Source organism: Abrus precatorius, unplaced genomic scaffold (assembly GCF_003935025.1).
Source record: "Abrus precatorius isolate BTA unplaced genomic scaffold, Abrus_2018 Scaffold6, whole genome shotgun sequence".
Classification (NCBI taxonomy): domain Eukaryota; kingdom Viridiplantae; phylum Streptophyta; class Magnoliopsida; order Fabales; family Fabaceae; genus Abrus; species Abrus precatorius.
This window is the reverse complement of record NW_020874406.1, coordinates 13,918,280-13,938,942: the sequence shown is the minus strand read 5'-3', so window position 1 is coordinate 13,938,942 and position 20,663 is coordinate 13,918,280. Positions and strand designations below refer to the sequence as shown.

Sequence of the window (20,663 nt, the reverse complement as noted above, 5' to 3'; positions counted from 1 at the left end):
ACTCCAAAAATATTTTATGGGAATAAAATCCCACGTGCGTTGGGAAAGATTTTTTTTCAAAAAATTGTACGTCAACGTTCACCCTAAACTTATAAAAAGGTTAAAGAAACAAATGAAATAGCGTGCATCAAGATTTGAGTATAACAATGAGGCCTATTGACTTTGTTCTTGCAGAAATTTTACAACACAAACTTTTTAATACTTCAAGGAAATTCTATAGTAGTTCTACTAAATAATCACCTAGGACTTTTTATTAGTGAAATTGGTATAAAAATTTACATAATTATAAAATAACGTAAAAAAGGAAATAATATTAAACAATACGATAACACCTTTCATTAAAATAATTGACAAGCTAGTGGTAATAATGGCCTCCGAAACGCGTCAAAAGGATTGTGGTAGAACTTTATTATTAATTAAGATAATTTCGTAAAAATAAAATTTAGTTTTATTATATAATTTATAATATATTTCTGACTTAATTATATTTTTAGTTCGTAAAAAATATCTTTTAAAATACATTTTTAAAAAAAGTTAAAATTTAATCATGACTTAATCTATTGTTAATTATTTTTTGTTAAGTTTTCGAATACATTTCAAATATTGTTGAGTGAGTAACCTAAAATGACTGATGCACAAAATCCCATCCCCTAATCTGCGCTTTCTAAGCTCATATTTTTCAAGCTTGAGAATTTATAACCTTGTGATTTCTCCAACAATAGCTATGTCTTCCCCAAACATTATCCAATACCACAAGAATCTTCTGTTCCTGTCTAATCCTCTGTCGCAACCACTCACCCTTTCCAACTCAGTGAACTCATCAAACTTCAAACCCAACCCATCAACAATTTCAGCTCTAATCCTCCTCACATCAGGAGAATTACTCGCAGTAGCCACCACCACCACCACCACCACATCAAATACACCATCCTTCTTAGCTTCCCATGCTAATTGCTTTACCAATGCACTCTTTCCCACTCCAGCCATCCCATACACCCCAACAATGTGAACCACCACCATCCTTCAACTCCTTCATTATTTCCTTCATAGTCACTGTTCTAGATTCCAATTCCACATAATCTCTAGCAGCTAAACCCACATTGCATTTCAAAGCACAACGATAAGAAACCCTATCAAATATTTCTTTCTTTGAAAAGGGAGGATCTAGAGACTGCAAAATCTAGTACTATTTAACTTATTTTATAAAGACTTATTTCAAAGGGTACATTGTAGATGTTAGGGAGGAAATAGCTAAAATACTGCAGTGCAATTCAAAACCGGGTGCATGATAGATATTGAAAATATAATTAAGTTTAAATTTAAATATTAATTTTTTTATTAATATAAAATTTCGAATTTAAATTAAAAAGTTATAACTCAATTCATTAATTGCTGAATCATGATCTTCTTTCGCAAGAAAGCACATGCTATATTTTATGCCATTATTATGAGCTAGTTGGAAGACGGAAGCTACCCCCATATTTGGAAATAAAATAGGCTTGGCAGCACTCAAGAACATGCCATTGTAACTTAGAAGAGGAAGCAAAGGAGGGAAGGCAATGTCAGGAATCTTGAGTCTCCCTATCATAGATCTGTCCTCACCTGATCATCATTCCGCGGCCATTTCCATCCGTCAGGTTCTTCCCTCCTCACAACCCTTCTGTTTTGTGTAATTCATTTCATAATCACATGTGGAATACATCAAATTCATCTTTACATTATAAGCATAAATCAATTTTTAATCTTTAAAATTACAAAAAAAATCATTTTAGTTTTTATTATTGTGTTTTTAAAACATCAAAATGACTGCTATTTTATATTTTTAGAAATTAAAATGACCATTGTTTGATAATTTTCAAGATTAAAACGACATTTTTTACAATTCTAAGGGAAAATTTTGACGTACTGCTCTGTCCTAAACACTATTATACACTGAATTTAGTTAAATAACGAAAAAAAGTTCACTGTGTTAATAGGCTTGCATTGAGCATGGTTTCTTCTACCTTGTGAACCACGGGGTGGAGAAAGACTTGGTGACAGCGTTTGATGAGAGTAAGAGATTCTTCTCACTTCCACTGGAAGAGAAAATGAAGTTGGCACGCAAGGAAAGTAGAGGTTACACTCCTCTAGATCCCACATTGGGCTCCAAAGGTGAATTTTCTTTTTGATGTCAATTTTAGGCACTCTTTTTGGTTGACAACTTTTAATTGATTCTTTTACTTTTAGAATAAATTTTTAGAAAGTGATATGGTAAATGCTGAAAACTATTTTATGTCCTTTAGAAATGGTTCATTTTCTAGAAAGAAGTAAAACTTCTGATCATTGCTAATAATCATCAGGTGATTCAAAAGAGAGCTATTATATTGGTTCTTTAGCAGATTCAACAAGTGTTAATCTGAATCAATGGCCTTCAGAAGGTATGGTACTATGGTATAACTATCCTAAATTCTATGAATTTCGTTGCATATTATATGAACAATTTGTGGCTGCGTGAGCTTTATTTGAGATATTTATTTTGCGAGGACATTTCAGAATTACTTAGAAATTGGAGACATTCAATGGAATCCTTATATTGGAAACTCTTGTAAGTTGTATTATCCACAGTTTGTTTGTTGCTTTTTCCCCTATGCTATCAAATATGTATTGTGAATTGTTCATAACAGCAAAATAAAATAGCAACATATCTCTGTTCTTTTCGGGATTTTTTAAAAACTTTTTGTTATTTCTAATAAATTTAGAATTTATTCTTGTTTATGTGCCACAGTGGAGTTGGGAAAAAGCTGTTCTCTCTAATTGCCCTTTCCTTGAATGTGGATGAAGATTTCTTTGAGAAGATAGGTGCCATAAACAAACCATCAGCTTTTCTTCGGCTTTTGCGCTACCCAGGTTTAGTAGCATTGACTTTGCTTAACCATCTTAGTTACACTTAGAACATAGAATTCTAATTCAAAGAAACTACAATTCTGGTTGCAATTATAGATTTTTCTTAGATTTTTCTGTGATTCTTTATGATTATTCTATTCCTTCGTAATTGGCATAGGGCCAAGGCTTTCAATTTTCAAACCAATTATCCAATGGAATTTTCTTCCTATTGATAATATATGCTTTCCTACTTCATTAGGTGACATGGGGCCCCATGAAGAGATATGCTCTGCTCATTCAGATTTTGGTGCGCTCACCCTCCTAATGACAGATGGAGTTCCAGGACTACAGGTTCCCAACGGTGTACTTTATAAAATTGGGATGAGATATAATTTTTTTAACATGTATTCAAAAGCATATGATAACAATTTATAAGTAATAAATATTTATACAAATTATAAAATAGAATATATTAAAAATCACATGATAACATTGAATAATATAAGTTTTTAAAAATATTATTTATTAATTTCATAGTGAGTGTTTATGTAAGAAAAATCATATTTCTTAAGTTTAGAATTCTTGTATTCAAAGCCATTAAATTTAATATTTTATATTTTCAGATCTGCCGAGACAAGTCAAAGGAACCACGAGTCTGGTTGGATGTGTCTCACATGGAGGGGTGAGTTCATAGTTTGTGTAGAATTTATTGAATCGTTGAAGCCCTTTGAATCTCATTTAATAGAGTTATCTATTAGAAACTGTTAAAGTTCTATTAAAAATGTATATTGTTAAATGTTTTTAATTAATTTTTTTTAAATTGGAGCGAATTAGAGTAATTTTTATATTTTAAATTTATTTTTAATAAAATATTAATATTTAAAAAAAAAATCAATTTGCATAAACAGGGGCTTTATTGTAAACATTGGGGACTTGATGGAAAGGTGGACAAATTGTTTATACCGGTAAATCTCATTATCAATTGACTTAAAGAGATTTATTTGTTTGTTTCTCTTACAAATAATATATGAAATTCTCAATTTGTGTCATTAATTTGTAGGTCAACACTGCACCGGGTCAAACGAACAGGAAATGAACGCTACTCGGTAACAATTTTTTACTTTCTTAAGTTGCTTTATTTTATTTTTTTCCATTTTGTTTATTGAATAATGTTTTATGTGGAGTAGTTTATATATAATTTTTTTAAATTATTTTAAGTATCTATAAGTAAAATTTTTTAATAAAAAATATATATTTATTATATTAAAGTTATAAAAATATAATAAATATTTTTTAAAATAAAATTTTACTATTTATATATTTAAACTCAACTCTATATATCGATGTTAGTAAAATAAAAAAAATTATATATTTTTATTAGATATTATTAAGTTTTGGATAAAAATTAAATTTTTGAAAAATTTACTAAAATTAAAGTTTTTTTAATTGTTTTTTTAGAATTTATTTTTTATTTTTTAAAAAAATAAAAAGACGTATTATACGATAAAATTATTAGACCATTGAAAAAATTTCATGGTATAGTGTATACTAGACTAATTTAATAGTCAAGTTTTGAATTACTCATTATGATTGGTTGATAAAATATTTTAATAATTTAATTATTGAAAATTTTACTTCAATGATTATTAATATTAGACTAATAGTGTCACAACTAAATTACTATTTTAAGACATTATTAGAGTAGAGTAACACATCGTGTCATAGAGCAACTATGTGCAACAAATGAGAGAATTAACGTGTATAACACTATTATAATGTATATAATTTATATCTCAAATCAAACATTCTAATAAATCATAAAGCGAATCTCACAAATTATTCTAGTCCAACTAATATGTCCTACTATAATGGGTCCTTCCTCACTTTTAACTCAATGTAAACGTGAATAATTAGTTGTGTCAACTTCAATGAAAAGGAATTCCAATGCACATCATTCTTACCAACTTATAATTTATAACACTTGTGAACATCATCACTATTAAGAGAAGTCCTTGAGGAATTTGTTCTTTACTTCTCAATCAAATTTCAAATTAATACATGATGACATGATTCTAAACTAAATCGACCACATCGAAAGAAATAAGACATACCTTAAATATATTATGCAGGGGCATGAGTGAAATATAGAAGTACATGTATATAATTATAGAAGAACGATAGTTTAAATATATCCATCCGAACTAAACATTCCACAAGTGTGAATCAAAAGTAACCCCTGACGTGTAGTATCTTAAAATAAACAAAAAAGAACTCATCCTACTAGCAGTATTCAGACCATAACTCAAACATAATTACATATAGTACTCCAATGGGAGGTAGTCTTTGTTGGGGTCAGACTCCATTCCATCAGAGGAAGGCGGATCATCTCTTATTTGGGGCGAGAAAGAAGGTGGCAGATCATCATCACTGTCTATCCATTCGACAGTAAAGGGTGGTGAACGAGATGTAGGCTGTGCTCGTAGTGGTGACGGACATCTCATGGAAGGTATTGCTTTGTTTGAGGGTAGAGGAGGAGCCCTCACAATGTGATGGGGTATAGGTCAAACAAAAGATTCAACAACCTCTATGTCTTTTCATTTGGGTTCAGGAATAGAGTTTGAGCGAGAAGTGAATGGGGGTTCAAAACTCATAGGGGCCTTACCCTTGTTAGGGTTCTTAGGAGGTTCAAGGGGTAATGTTTGGTTAGGTGATACTACTGGAGGAGTGCAAGGGAGGAGTATAGTGATGCATCCTTCATTTGGTGGGGGTACAGAAGTATCGGCAAAAAGATAGTCACTTTAGTATGTTTTCCAGCCATCATCGGTGACGGGTCCCAGACTCATGTTGATCATCCCTTGAAAGATAAGTCGATGAGTTTAAGGGTCATAAGTTCATGTCTCTTTCTCCCTGTTGTTGACTCTCCAAATTGCTGCTTGCTGAGGGTCCATCTATCATACCACCACACAAAGCATAAAAAGGGAAACCAAGGAAGAAGAAAAAGGCAGAAAGGTAAGTCCATCACAGAGAGAAGTGAATCATTGATAGAATTAAAGTGAACATAAGAAAGAAGGTAAAGAGAATTTTCATTCCAAGGATTGCACATCAAACATTACACAAATACATTAAAAGTTTAATACGAAGTTAAACAAATTCATGAGATGAAATGTATGTCACTAATAGATTTCACTCCCTCTTGATATCAACATCCCTCCAGTTGAGGTGATCGGAGGTCCTCATTCCTTATTAGCATAAGTGCACATTTCTTATTCATTCACCCTTATTCTTTAGGAATGAGCCTACCACGATATTCGGTAATGGATATCTATGTCAGGATTAGTTAGGTTTGCTTGGCGACGTGACCTGGCCGCGGTGAGCTATTCCATGCCATTGGATCATCCCCTTCTTCATTACCCCCAAGGTCCTTTCCTGAACCTGGATACAGGCATTCCCCAATTGTGTCATACTGTTACCTTGACTCTTCCTTCATTGTCATATCAGTTATGTATAAGACGTGGTTATATCACGCGACACTCAAGGTCTAGATAACTAATATATATATATATATATATATATATATATATATATATATATAACACAACAATCATGCTTTCTTTATTACTACAATTAGGTCCAAAATGAAAGTAAATAATATATGCACAATATCATCCCACAATGTGCACATTCTCAACGTTACAATCAAATCCAAATAGAGGTAATTAGCATATGCACATAATATTGATAAGTAGAATACATATCTTTAATATTACAGATTGCATTGAAAAAATGGAATATTGAGGTATTTGGAAATGTTGATAAGGTGATCTCTGATTTGACAATTGAGTTGAGCTTGATTGATGATAAAAATTCTGTGATAGAACTTTCCGATATGGAGAAGAAGCGTCAACAAATGTTGGTGGGTGATATTTGGAAGGTTAGGAAGAATAGAGAGAGTCTCATAGCCCAAAAAGCTCAGGTCAGATAGGGGAAAGAGAGTGATTTAAATACAAAGTTCTTTCATTTATGTGTTAATGGGAGGCGGCGACGAAATAATATACATTCGCTCCAAATTGGAGAGAGATGTGTCGAAGAGATTAATGAGATTAAAACAGGTGTGATGTCCTATTTTGCGGCTCATTTTAGTAGTAGAAGTTGGCTTCGACCTACTATTGATATTAATAATTTACCAAGAGTCTCTGTTCTACAAAATGAGGAGCTTGTTAATGCTTTTTCGGAGGAGGAAGTGGGAAAGATTTTGGAGTGTGAGGGTGATAAAAGTCTGGGGCCTGATGGTTTCAATTTTGTGTTTCTTAAGAGGTTTTGGGGAGTGATCAAGGAAGAAGTGATGGGTATGCTTACTGAATTTTGTAGAAATGGGAAGCTACCTAGGTCTTTATTATCTTATTTTGTAGCACTTGTGCCAAAAGTGTCTTACCCACAACAGATATATGATTTTCGGCCTATCTCATTTTTAGGTTGTCTTTATAAGATTGTTTCCAAGCTTTTGGCAAATAGGTTGAAAGGAGTTTTGGATTCAATAATTTCAGAAGAACAATCAGCCTTCATCCCGGGAAGGAACATGTTAGATAGTGTACTTGTGGCTAATGAAGCAGTTGATTATGTGCGGAGGTATAATAAGAGGTGTTTTGTGTTAAAGCTTGATTATGAGAAGGCGTATGATTCGATAGAGTGTGAATATCTTTTGTTTATGTTACGTAGCTTTGGATTTTCAGACAAATGGGTCAGTTGGATGGAAGCTTGTGTGTGGGGGGGAAGCCTATCAGCTTTGATTAATGGTTGTCCTACATTGGAGGTTCATATTGAGTGAGGCCTAAAACAGGGGGATCCTCTTGCCCCTTTTCTTTTTCTTGTGGCAGCGGAAGGGTTAAGAATTCTTATGCGGAAGGCAGTGACTTGTGGGTTGTTCTCTGGTGTGACGATTGGGGAAGGGGGACCAGATATTTCTTTGCTGCAGTTTGCGGATGACACATTGATTATGGGAGAGGCTTCGGTGCAAAATTTATGGACTTTGAAAGCAGTATTGCGTAGCTTTGAATTAATGTCAGGTATGAAAATTAACTTCCATAAATCGTTTGTATTGAGGATTAACACTGGTGATGACTTTGAAAACTTGGCTGTGGAGTTCCTACATTGTAAGATTGGTAGTTTCCCATTAAAGTATCTCGGGTTACAGGTAGGTGTTAACCCGAGAAAGCCTAGTGCATGGAAGGGTATGTTAGAGGCTCTTAAAAAGCGGTTAGCGTCATGGAAGCATAGGTATTTATCGATTGGAGGTAGGGTGACTTTGATTAATGTCGTTCTTAATTCTATGCCATTGCACTCGTTATCCTTTTTTAAGGTGCCGAAGTCGATAATAAAGGAAATTGTCACTATCCAACGGAATTTTTTATGGAAGGGTGTTAAGGATGGATCTAAAATCCCCTGGGTGAAATGGAAAACTGTATGTAGACCGCGGAAGAATGGTGGCTTGGGCATTAGGAATGTGCAGTGGTTTAATTGGGCGCTTCTTGGTAAATGGTTGTGGCGAGGTGTTAACTGTTCTAGTTCATTGTGGGTGCGGGTGTTAGAATCTAGATATGGAAGATTAGCTTCTTCTCTTCAGCATTCATCAGTTTACAACAGATATTCTTTGTGGTGGCGTGATTTGCTGGAGGTTATTCATCAAGGGAATTCATGGCTGGATGAGAAGTTTGATAGAAGTGTGGGTGCATGTTTACACACTCTTTTTTAGAGAGATAAGTGGGTAGGAGGGGTGCGATTGTGTGAAGCATTTCTGCGATTATTTGCAGTAGCGAGAAATGCTGAATCACGTGTATTGGAGAATAGTTTTCATGATGGCACTAGATGGGTTTGGAATGTTAGTTGGCGAAGAGGACTCTTTCAACATGAGATCTCGAGCTTTAATCTTTTGTTGGAGCTTGTGGATGGAGTTTCTATTAAGTTACTACAAGAAGATAAATGGGTATGGAGGGCAGATTCTTCAGGTTGTTATTCAGTGCAATCTGCGTATTCATGACTATTTGAACTTTTTGATGGTCCTAATAGTGTAGATCAGTGTACGGCAGATGCCTTGCAAAGGCTATGGAGGGGGAAGGTCCCTCTTAAGTGTCTGATTTTTTCTTGGCAATTGTTGTTGAATGCACTTCCTTGTAAAGGTTTACTGATTGATCGTGGTGTTCAAATTGATGATATAATTTGTTGTTTCTGTCATGGTTTGGAGGAACTTCCAACTCATTTATTTTTAACGTGCTCAGTTTCATCTCAAATCTGGTACTTTACTGCGCGTTGGCTTGGATTCTCACTGGTTTTGCCTTCAGATTTATCGACTCACTTGCTTTCTTGGGTTGGTGTTGGCTGTAGTAAAAGAGAAGAAATATACTTATTAATTATTTGGGTAAGTACAATGTGGTCTTTGTGGTTGCATAGAAATAGAATTATATTTTCCAATGGTGTTTTGGATGAGAGGGAAGTCCTAGATTCTATTATTCTGAGATCCTGGAAATGGTTATCACTTGTTAGTAAGGGAGAAGCTATTATGTTAGCTGATTGGTATTTGAACCCATGAAATTGTATCTGTCTTAATTTTGCATAAGTATATTTTTGCTTTTTATTTCTTCGAGTAAGTAATTTTTTTGTATATATGGATTTTGAGTTCCCCTTGAACTCTTTTTAATAAGATTTGTTTTGCCTATAAAAAAAAATCACTATCAAGACAACTTTAAGTTTTCAATAAGCGTACTCAATCTTATTCTTTTTAGTACAACAATATGTAATTTAAAATTTAACTTATATTATAATGTGGATTTGGTATTCTGTCTCTATACCATTTTTAATTTCCTATTTCCACATCACCTAGCTATGGTAATTTATATTTCAAGAGGGTAATTATTTTCAGTCAAATAATTTACTATTATCCACCCAATATAAGAATTTATTACACATACAATTATTCGAGACTGCAGGGATCCTTACATTAGGGAAAACCTTTACTTCTATTCGCCTAATTGCATAAGGAAAGTAAGAGAATAAAAAATAATTACCACAAAGTAGAGAACACCCTCAATATAAACAGAGCAATGCATTAATGTACTAATCGGTAAATACACATTTAGAAAGGTATCTCACTAAAACCTATAGTGGAGCTAAGAAATTTTCTCTCACATGATTTGGTATAGTGGCTTAATTCCAATAATAAAAGGGTGTTGTCATGAGTTGTGTTGGGAATTGGATATTATACAAAAGAAATCTAGTTAACAGAATTAAGAAAATCGATAAGGTCCTTCACGCACATAAACCATATTTTGGTCTCGATATAATGGGTATCTTTAAGGTAATAGGATAGTGAATTTGGAGTCAAGAAGCAGAGAAGTGATTTAGTCCTTAGTCATAAAGGAATCCCAATGTGACGAGCATTTTCACTCTCTTTTATCCCACATACATGTCATTAATTTTGGTTTATATGAGCAGAAAAGAGATTTTTAGAAGTTTATTAACTTACCTGCACCATTAAATAAATACAGATCGATATTATAAATATACAATATTACTACGAGATTCTCCTTTTAGTGGGTTTAATAGAAATATATGAAGAAGAACTTTGATTCTTTACATTATAATACAATCATTTCCATCACAGTTTAATCAAATATTCAGCCAATAACAACACACAAAGAATGAAAAGGTAAAAAATGAAGAGTGGTAGCAGCATGCAATACATGTTCCCTCACGACCACCCCTCCCTTATGCAACGTATTTCAAGAAGTTATCTTATTTGGCTCCATGAAAAATCATAAAGGGTATAGAGGACGCCATGCATGCAGTAAACAAACTCATCCGAATAATGTAAGATTAAGGGCACAAGCAAAACATTAACTTCACATGCAGTGACTTAACCAAACTAGGACTCCCCATACCTTTTCTTAGTCGTAGTAGGAAAAGACAAAATGGAAAGGTCTATTCTCGTGAGTGATGTCCTAGTCAAACAGATTGCAGTAGCTGATCAGGAGTATGAAGCATGACAAGTTTGAGCAAGAAGGAAAGGTAGTGAGGTGTAGTTTGAAGAAGAACACTTAAACTCTCCTTATCTCCTTTGCGTCTTCTTTAGATAACGTTTCTTCATGAAGAGAAAAATGAGACTAAGAGAGTAAATTTTCAATTTTTGTGTGCATAGTGAATGAAGGGATTTTTCTTTAGTTGCGTAGTAATGTTTCCTTTTTTTACATTAGGCGTCGATTCCCTTTAGTTATGAGTCATCACTCAAAGCAGCCATATAACCCACCATTAATTCAGTCACACATTCTCTCTCCTTCCACTTTGAGGTCTGCCCGAGGTGCTTCACCTTCTCCCACTAAGCATTTAAGTCCCTCGCGGTTTGCCAAAGTAATCACACAACGCAAGGTTGGTAATCGTTAGAAAAAAGTAGTATACTTAATGCCAAGGCGACTAACTAAAGGAGAGATAGTAAGTTGATACGGTTTAGGTGGGAAAGCATATGAAAATCCCGATAGTTGACGTAGCTGCACAACCTGCACCTTCTTTGGGGTGTCTAAATGCAAGTGATCAACTTTAATGACATGTAATTGGAGAGGAACAATCGGCACCCTCATCCTTCTTGGCTTCTTTTGAGGAATTAATGCAGGTGGCAAGAATAAATGTGGAGGAAGACTTCAAGGAATCGTTAAATGAAGCATGCAAGGCAATTATAATGAGGACTGATGCATGGATAGATAAAAGACTGGCATTTAATGTATTTTGGGAAGGTGAGAAGTCATACACGGATATAACGGCCATATCCTCGAGCGTTGTTCTCCCCAGGATACTTTGAAAGGTATTTTAAGTGAGTAATTAATACATAAAGATGTAACTTACACTTCCAATTTCATAGGATTGTAATTTGAAATGAATGGCCATGAATTTCACTAGAAGACGAAGCGTTTTTCCAAAATCTTTGAAGTATTTATCATAGTGGGAAAAGTAGCCATGCAAGACGGAGGGAAGACCATACGTCAATCCCCCTCCCCCCTTTTTTTAGCAAATGTGCCAACTAGAGGGATAAGATTAAAATTAAATACTCTGTAGTCCAAGCACCATTGAAACATTAAAAGTATATACTAGGGTACCTCTACAGCAACATACTAAAGCCAACTTATAGGGATGGCAAAAAGAAAAATCTAAACTAAATACAGTAATTCAAATGAGTAGAATTTTAAGGAATGGTTGAAAGAAAGAAGAAAAAAAAATAATACAATAACAACCATGTAAAATAATTAAAGTACTGACAACCTTATGTAAAGAAAATATTTTATTTCATTTTATTTTTAAAAGAAAGAGGGGAAAACGAGTAAGCGATAGAACATATTCAAGAATTAGTTAAGTTTTGGAGAATGTTACAACTAATAATCCTAAACATAGCACAAAAAGAATAATTCGATAACCCGATATCTTATAATCTCTTAGCAGTGGCTGCATGTGCACTCAGGAAACAGTAAGACATAGGATCTTTGTAGGACTTACTTGACTTGTTGTTCTCTCTCTTCCTTCCATGGTGTAGTGAGACAGAATTTTTCATCTCATACTATACCTAATAAGGTGTTTGTTTGATGTCTGATGTCATATATTATGAGAATCCTCTACACAAAAAGCCAAAATTTTGCAATTGTATTACTTCAGTGGCATTTTAATGAGGTATTTTTATTAGTTAACATGATTGGCTAATGAATTTCCTGTGAAACATGAATGACATTGTGTTAAAAATTACTATTTTGTAGATGGCATTATTCCTAGACCCACATCCTGATTGTGTCGTGCAATGCATTGAAAGTTGCTACAGTGAATCATCTCCTCCAAGGTATAAATAAATTTGTTATCTTCTTAGGATTTATATAACTTGATTCATTTAGGTAGACTAAAATGCACACAGCACAAAAAGATAATTGATTACTGTCCCCTGTTACATACCCTTCAAATTTTATTTCTACACACATGTTGACATTAACTTTTGTTCATGTTCACTGCAGATTCGCTCCAATCCGCAGCGGAGACTACATGGATGAGCGTTCTAGGATCTCACCAGTCTGATAAGGATTTAAAATGCTCCTTATATTGATATATTTAAAAGAGCTCATGCTTGTATATGTGGCTACAAACAAAAGTGTGTTAAGGGAATAGACTTTCTAAGTCAAAAGACCCTATTCAATTTGAAGTCATTGATGTGTATTATATCTCTTATCATGTAAGATGAACATGTTATTAATGTTTATGTGAGTTTATTTTGTTTGTTTTATTAGAAATAAATATGCATGTTTAAGATTCAATTTATTATGTACTTTATTCTAATTATAATAATAAAATATTATTTTTAATAATAATATTTATTCAATTTATTGCGATAATAATTTGTATGTGAATGATTATTTCTAATGTGACATTTTATGTTTTGCCTGATATAAATCATAACTCGATTGTATATATTTATTGTAATTTTTAAAGAGAAAGAGATACTCAAATAAATAAATTGTATGTTTGACATTGTAAGCTTGGTCACATTGGTGAGAAAAGGATCAACAAGTTATAATAAGAATATAATCTTGATAACTATGATTATGAATCATATTCAACTTGTAAATCTTGTTTCAAAGGAAAAATGACTAAATCTCCTTTTATTAGAATTGAAGAAAGAGTCTCTAGATTATTAGGATTAGTTTACATATATGTATATGGGCCAATGAAACTCAAGTCAAAGATGAATATTCTTATTTCACTAATAATATGTTTAATATGGTTTTTTTATACTTGATGAAACATAAAATCAAAATCATTTAAGATGTTTAAAAGATTTCGTAGTGAGATAAACATAAATTGAAAAAAGTATCAAGATGCTTAGATTTGATAGGGGTGGAGAATATCTTAGTGTTAATTTTATTGGTTATCTAAGAGAGAATAAAATTCTCTTAAAATGGATAGCTTTAGGAATACCACAACACAATGATGTGTCTGAAAGAAGAAATCGAACCTTATTAGATATGGTAAGATTTATGATGGGTTTTACTGATCTTTCAGAAAATTTATGTGGATATGGTTTAGATGCAACAACTTACTTGCTAAATAAAGTTTCTACAAAAATAGTCTCTATAACTCTATATGAGATATAGAAATGGTGTTAGTAGAATCTCAAACACACTATGCGGTTGTTATATTTATGTTGAGATTGCTAATGTGTAAACTTGAGATAAGGTCAAAAAAGTGTAAATTTAATGGTTATTCTAAGGGAATGCTGAGATATTATTTTTACCAACCTTCTAACCATAAAGTGTTTGTAGTTAGAGGAGCTACTTTTTTAGAAAAGAAATTTCTTGTAAGAGAAAGTCATAGTAAAGAAATTATGCTTGATGAAACTCAATTAGCCAATGAACTAACTTAGGAACATGAGATTGAAACTGAGAAACATTCCTTGATGTTCTAATTTCTAAAGTCAACACAAAGGTCATTACCTCCAACAAATGCGATTCAAGAACAAGTTAATAAACCATCTTAGAATAACTCAACAACTTACTAACCTAGTGCAACAACTTCCTAGAAGATGTATTTGAGTGCATTGTGTACTTGATAGATTAAACTTGGTGGTGCAAGATGACACTTCGAATGGGGTTTATCATAATGATCCCAAAAGCTATGAAAAGGCTATGCAAAGCTTGGATTGTAAGAAATGGCAAGAAGCTATAAAATCTGAAATGGAATCAATGAAGATCAACAAAATATGGACTTAGTTGAAGCATCAAAGGATAGAAAATCAAGTAGTTGTAAATGGGCTTTTTTACACAAATAAAAAAAAATATTATTTCCTAAATATCCTGAAAAGAAAAAAATTACATAAATGTCTTAAAAGTACATATAACAGAAGTCGATTTAAATCGACTTTCGTTTTGAAAATTTTTATACAAAAGTCGATTTAAATTAACTTCTATTATAAGTATAATTTTTTTTTACATAGAAGTCGATTTAAATCGACTTCCATTTTACTTTTAAAAATTTTTACACAAAAGTTGATTTAAATCGACTTTCATTCTGCTTGTAAAATTTTTTTACACATAAGTCGATTTAAATTGACTTCATTTTATTTTTAAATTTTTTATATAAAAATTAATTTAATTCAACTTTCATTCTGGTTTCAAATTTTATTTACACATGATTCAATTTAAATTAACTTTCACTCACACATGAATATGTTTTAGAAAGAAGTCAATTATAATTAATTTTGTATTGCATAATTAAAGTTGATTAGAAAGAAGTCTATTATAAATAAATAAAAATTTGTCATTTGATGATGAGAAAATTTTGAAATTAAGTGTAAAAATTAGACTGAGATGATAACATTCATTAGCGATTGCTTTGCACTTTTATTCTTAAACCTTACAACAAATTTTGATACAGTGACACAATGTGCTGCACACAATATGCATGATATGCTGAAAGGATATCACTCATTCCTTGTAACTTTTAGAGCTAATTTGATTGCATGATAACTATATGGGACGTTCAGTAAACAATTCCTTAGCTCAAGTCCTTAGAGATACCTAACTGGGAGCGAAGAAGGTTGAGGTGGAGACAAAGTCCCTTTGGAAGTATCAACGCAAGAAAAAGATAAGCCAAAAACGTGAAATAGAGGGATCCCATCTGACGGATGAGCTGCTGCTCCCTCCCTCGGTTAACTACCATTACCCGGTTAACTACCACTACCTGGTCTTCCCTTTTAATTGATAGCTTCCGCTAGAGCACTTGCTTATGATGAATCCCTTAAGCTTTTACTATCTTTTTCCTTATTCTGACGGATGAGTTGCTCCCTCCTTTGGTTAACTACCACTACCCGGTCTTCTCTTTTAATTGATAGCTTTCGCTGGAGTACTTGCCTTTATGATGAATCCCTTGAGCTTTTACTATCTTTTTCCTTATTCTTGCTAGCCGTCGACTGTATGGTTTCCTGTCTTGCTCTTGTCGAGCTCCAGCTCGATCCCTATCATGCAATCAAATTAGCTCTAGAAGCTACAAGGAATGAGTGACATCTCTTTAGCATATCATGCATATTATGTGGAGCACATTATGTCATTGTATTAAAATTTGTTGTAAGGTTTAAGAATAAAAGTGCAAAGCGATTGCTAATGAATGTTATCATCTCACTCTAATTTTCACACTTAATTTCAAAATTTTCTTATCTTTAAATGACAAATTTTATTTATTTATAATAGATTTCTTTTTAATTAACTTTAATTATGTATTACAAAGTTAATTATAATCGATTTCTTTCTAAAACATATTCATGTGTAAGTGAAAGTTAATTTAAATTGACTCATGTATAAACAAAATTTGAAATCAAAATGAAAGTTGAATTAAATTAATTTTTATATAAAAAATTTAAAAATAAAATAGAATTCAATTTAAATTGACTTCTGTGTAAAAAAATTTCAAAAGCAAAATAGAAGTCGATTTAAATCGACTTCTATGTAAAAATAATTAAACATATAATAGAAGTCGATTTAAATCAACTTCTGTGTAAAAAAAATTCAAAAGCAAAATGGAACTCGATTTAAATCGACTTCTATGTAAAAAAATTATACCTATAATAGAAGTCAATTTAAATCTTCTGTGTAAAAATTTTTAAAACGAAAGTCGATTTAAATCGACTTCTGTTATATGTACTTTTAGAACATTTATATAATTTTTTTCTTTTCAAGATATTTAAGGAATAATAATTTTTTTTATTTATGTAAAAAAGCCTTGTCAATGGGTTTACAAGAAAAAGATTGGAATAGACGAAAAGATTGAGACTCACAACACTCGCCTAATTGCTAAGGGTTATCGTTCAAAAGAAGGTGTAGATTATGATGAATCTTTCTTTCTTATGGCAATACTTAAATTAACTTGGATTCTAGTTGCCATAGCATCATACTATGATTATGAAATATGATAAATTAATGTGAAAATGACTTACCTTGAGTTAAAAAAAGATGTATACATGACACAACTTGAGGGATTCACATTCTTGTTTGATCATAATAAAGTTTGTAAGTTACAACGATCCATTAATGAATTAAAACAAGCTTCAAGAAATTGGAACATTCATTTCAACAAAAATGAAAAGTTTGATTTGTTAGATGTGAGGAAGAATCTTGTGTCTACCAAATTTTAGTGGTGGCATAATCATTTCCTTGGTCATACTCATATGTGGATGACATATTACTAATTGGGAATGATATATCAATAATACAAAATACAAAAATTTGACTATCAAAACAGTTTTTCATGAAAAATTTGGAGGAGACAACTTATATTCTAAGAATAAAAATTTATAGATCTAAATCTAAAAAGCTCCTTGAGCTCTTCCAATCTATATATATACTATCTTAAAAACTATAACATGGAAAGCTCTAGGAGAAGTTATTTGTCAATAGGAATGAGAGTTATTATTAGTAGAAAGGATTGTCCTAAGACTCAAAAAAAAAGATCGCGTGACTAGAGTACCATATTCTAATGCAGTAGGAGCTATCATGCATACCATAATTTGTACACGTCCTGATGTTACTTATGCACTCGTTGTAGCTAGTCGATATCAAGTAAGTTCTAGTGAAAAACATTGAAAAATGGTTAAAATCATTTTTAAGTACTTGAAAAGAACTAAAGACTAATTTCTCATCTATGGAGATTTCAAATTGAAACTAAGGAGACATTTATGCAAGTTTTGCATCAAATAAAGATGATAGACATTAAAAAAAAGGTGTTTTATAGGTACAATTGGAAAATACGAATGAAATAAATGAACAATTGATTCTCAAGATTCAATTTACCATGTACTTCATTTTATTTATAATAGTAAAGTATTTTTATTTTTTTATTTTATATGCACTGTTTTGATAAAATAGTTTATCTGATAAAGGTACTTGATTAAAATTAAAGACTTGTTATTATAATAAAAATTATACAAATAAAAAATATGTCTCTTATAATTTAATATAAATTATTCTTAATCATAAAATTATTATAAATAAAATATTAATAATTCAAATAAATTAATGTATATATAATAATATTTATTAGATGAATATTAATAGATCTTATTTATTAATTTATATATAATGATGCACAAATATATTATCACTTGGATTATTTTAATTTTTAAGTTGTTGTAAGCTAACAACGGAATGTAACAATATTGTTACGTGCAAATAGCTCAAAAATATATATTGTATACTAGTGGTTTTTATTTTATTTTATTTTTGTAAAATTAGTTTCTTGAATGTGCTATAAAATTAATTTTAGGCTTAGGAATAGAAACAGGTCAAGTAGCCTGACAGGAGTTTGAGGCCTAACCTTGCCTTTTTAATAAACAAATAATGCTTAAATTTTTTTTAAGATCTGTTTAAATAAATAGGTCAAGTCTGAACTGTTTATAAAGTCTGGTAGGCTGATCTGTTTATATATATATATATATATATATATATATAATTTAAAAATTAGTATTTAAAAGCCTGTTTACGACCTGTTTATTGCATATTTGCTGGCATAAACCTAATGGCCTATTACGAGATTTTTTTACAGGATATTTTGTTAACAAGCAAGACTTAGACTAAATAATTATACTATAAGCTTAGTCTATTTAGAGTAAGGTCTAACCTATCTTAACTTGTTTTTATACATACTTACGCTGCATATTTAAAAAGTATATTTATTACTTTCTCTTCCTTTTCTTTCAAAGGAGTATTCAAAATTTCAAAATATATTTCTAACTTGATTTCATACATAAAAGTAGCTTGTAATAAAAATTAGTCTCAATATAAATATATGTAGTCTTTATAATATTAAAAAAATTACGCTTGAAAAGGTGATCAAAATGTACAATTTTACTGTTTCATCATATTTAATATTATTTAAATACAAAATAGATATTTTTATTCCACCGTATGTGTTATGAACACCTTTTTTTTTAACATGTCCTTGGCACAAAACTGGTCGAAGATCATGAAAGTTTATATTCTTATTGTGTATAAAATAATGATATATCAATATATAACGTCTTAATCTATATAATGATGATACGTCATAACAAACAATATCGTTTAGCTTAGTGGATGTTAATTTAACTTTATTAATGATATTCTTATGATCCATAAAAAATTAACTTGAACTGAATTTCTTACATTAAAGTCACTTTAGCTTTTGAACGAATAAAATAAGTGTTAATCTGTTAGGAAAGGTAACACTTACTTGGCTGAATATGGTTATACAACAGATTTTGGGTACCGTGTGTTGTACTTTGGCTCAGCAAAGAGTATAAATTAAAATTTTAAAGGAAGTTGATAAGTAATAATTGTGATCTAGCAAATTAGATTTTGCAGTATAATGGTAGCAGAAAAAAAATATCAATTGTTATTTTAGTTTTTATAAAAATAAATAAATTTATAATTTAGATAGACTGTATAATTAATCTTAATAATTAATTTAAATGATTCGTTTGTACTTAGATATCTATAATTGATTAAGTTATTGTGTATCAAAGTATACAACTTAATTTAAAAATTAGATTATTATTGACAAATTTTATTATAAATGTTATGTCTTTAATAAATAAATTTATTATTTTATTATAATTATCTTTTTTTAACTTACCGATCCAACATAGAAATCATTTAATGCTGAAGAAAGTTAACGGAACAGATTAATATATATATTACATTAATACAAGAGAAACAAACTTAATATTTTCTAACTACACTCGTTCCTGTTTAAAGATTATCAGTACCCATAAATTATAGAAATAATACTTAAATCGAAATATTTTTCTCACACTTTTAAATTTATTCAGTCTATTTATTTTCTTCAATTCTCATGAGGTTTTCACTTCTCTCACTTCATTGACAAAAAGTAATGTAAACAATGGCTAATAGGATTTTAAAAAAGAAAAAAATTGAGAGAGTTTTTCAATCTTTACACTTAATGCCCTAGCTAGGACCAAGATTTGGCTCACACCACTATTTCCCCTTTGTTTATGTTTCCTTCGTGTCAGGTGCTTAATTGTGGTTTGGATCCTTAGCCAATAGCATGCATATATTTAGTAGAGACATTCTCATTCTTTTTCCCCTTTAATAGGTGGGTTCAACTATGATCATGCACCACTCGTTGATTGCCTATGGACCTGAGAGCAGTTGAGTCGTTTAGAAAGTTTGCAATATATATATATATAATAACCGAAAATATCAATGCATACTAATTTTCTTTAAAAATTATAAATTTAATTTTTGTAATATAATTTTTATAAAAAACATTATAGAATTAGTCTTTTGTTGTTTAATACATATTGAATGTATTAAATGAAAAAAAAATTAAAATAAAAAATAAAACATAAATAAAAATAAGATTTCGTTAAGCTCAACTTTTGAAATTCATAAATAAAATTTTTTTATAAAAAAAATATATAATTATTATATTAAAATTATAAAAATATAATAAATATTTTTTTAATAAAATTTTTTTATTATTATTCGCTTATTTTCAACTTTAAAAGTTGAAGTTAATAAAATTTATAAAAATATATCAAATAAATGATTCACTGAAAAAATAAAAATAAAATAAAAATAATTTTTTTTAACCAAGAAAACTAAAAACATGAAAAAAAAACTATCTAACTTATAATGAATTTAAAGAATAAGAAAAAAAAATTTATGTCACAAGAGATTTATAATTTTGACCACTCACATAATTATGAATAAGGCTTAAATATATTATTAGTTTTTATA

The 20,663-nt window shown here is 30.7% G+C and overlaps 1 protein-coding gene across 1 annotated transcript; it reads left to right on the top strand.

The window, feature by feature from the left end:
• The first annotated feature begins 1,559 nt into the window (after positions 1-1,559).
• LOC113870220 (2-oxoglutarate-Fe(II) type oxidoreductase hxnY-like) lies at positions 1,560-13,020 on the top strand. Its single transcript, XM_027506816.1, has 11 exons — positions 1,560-1,637; positions 1,977-2,151; positions 2,340-2,417; positions 2,533-2,584; positions 2,765-2,886; positions 3,122-3,213; positions 3,486-3,544; positions 3,771-3,827; positions 3,923-3,968; positions 12,648-12,727; positions 12,897-13,020. Exons 1-11 carry the CDS (start codon positions 1,560-1,562, stop codon positions 12,955-12,957), a joined length of 900 nt encoding a protein of 299 aa, XP_027362617.1. The 3' UTR covers positions 12,958-13,020.
• The last annotated feature ends 7,643 nt before the right edge of the window (positions 13,021-20,663 follow it).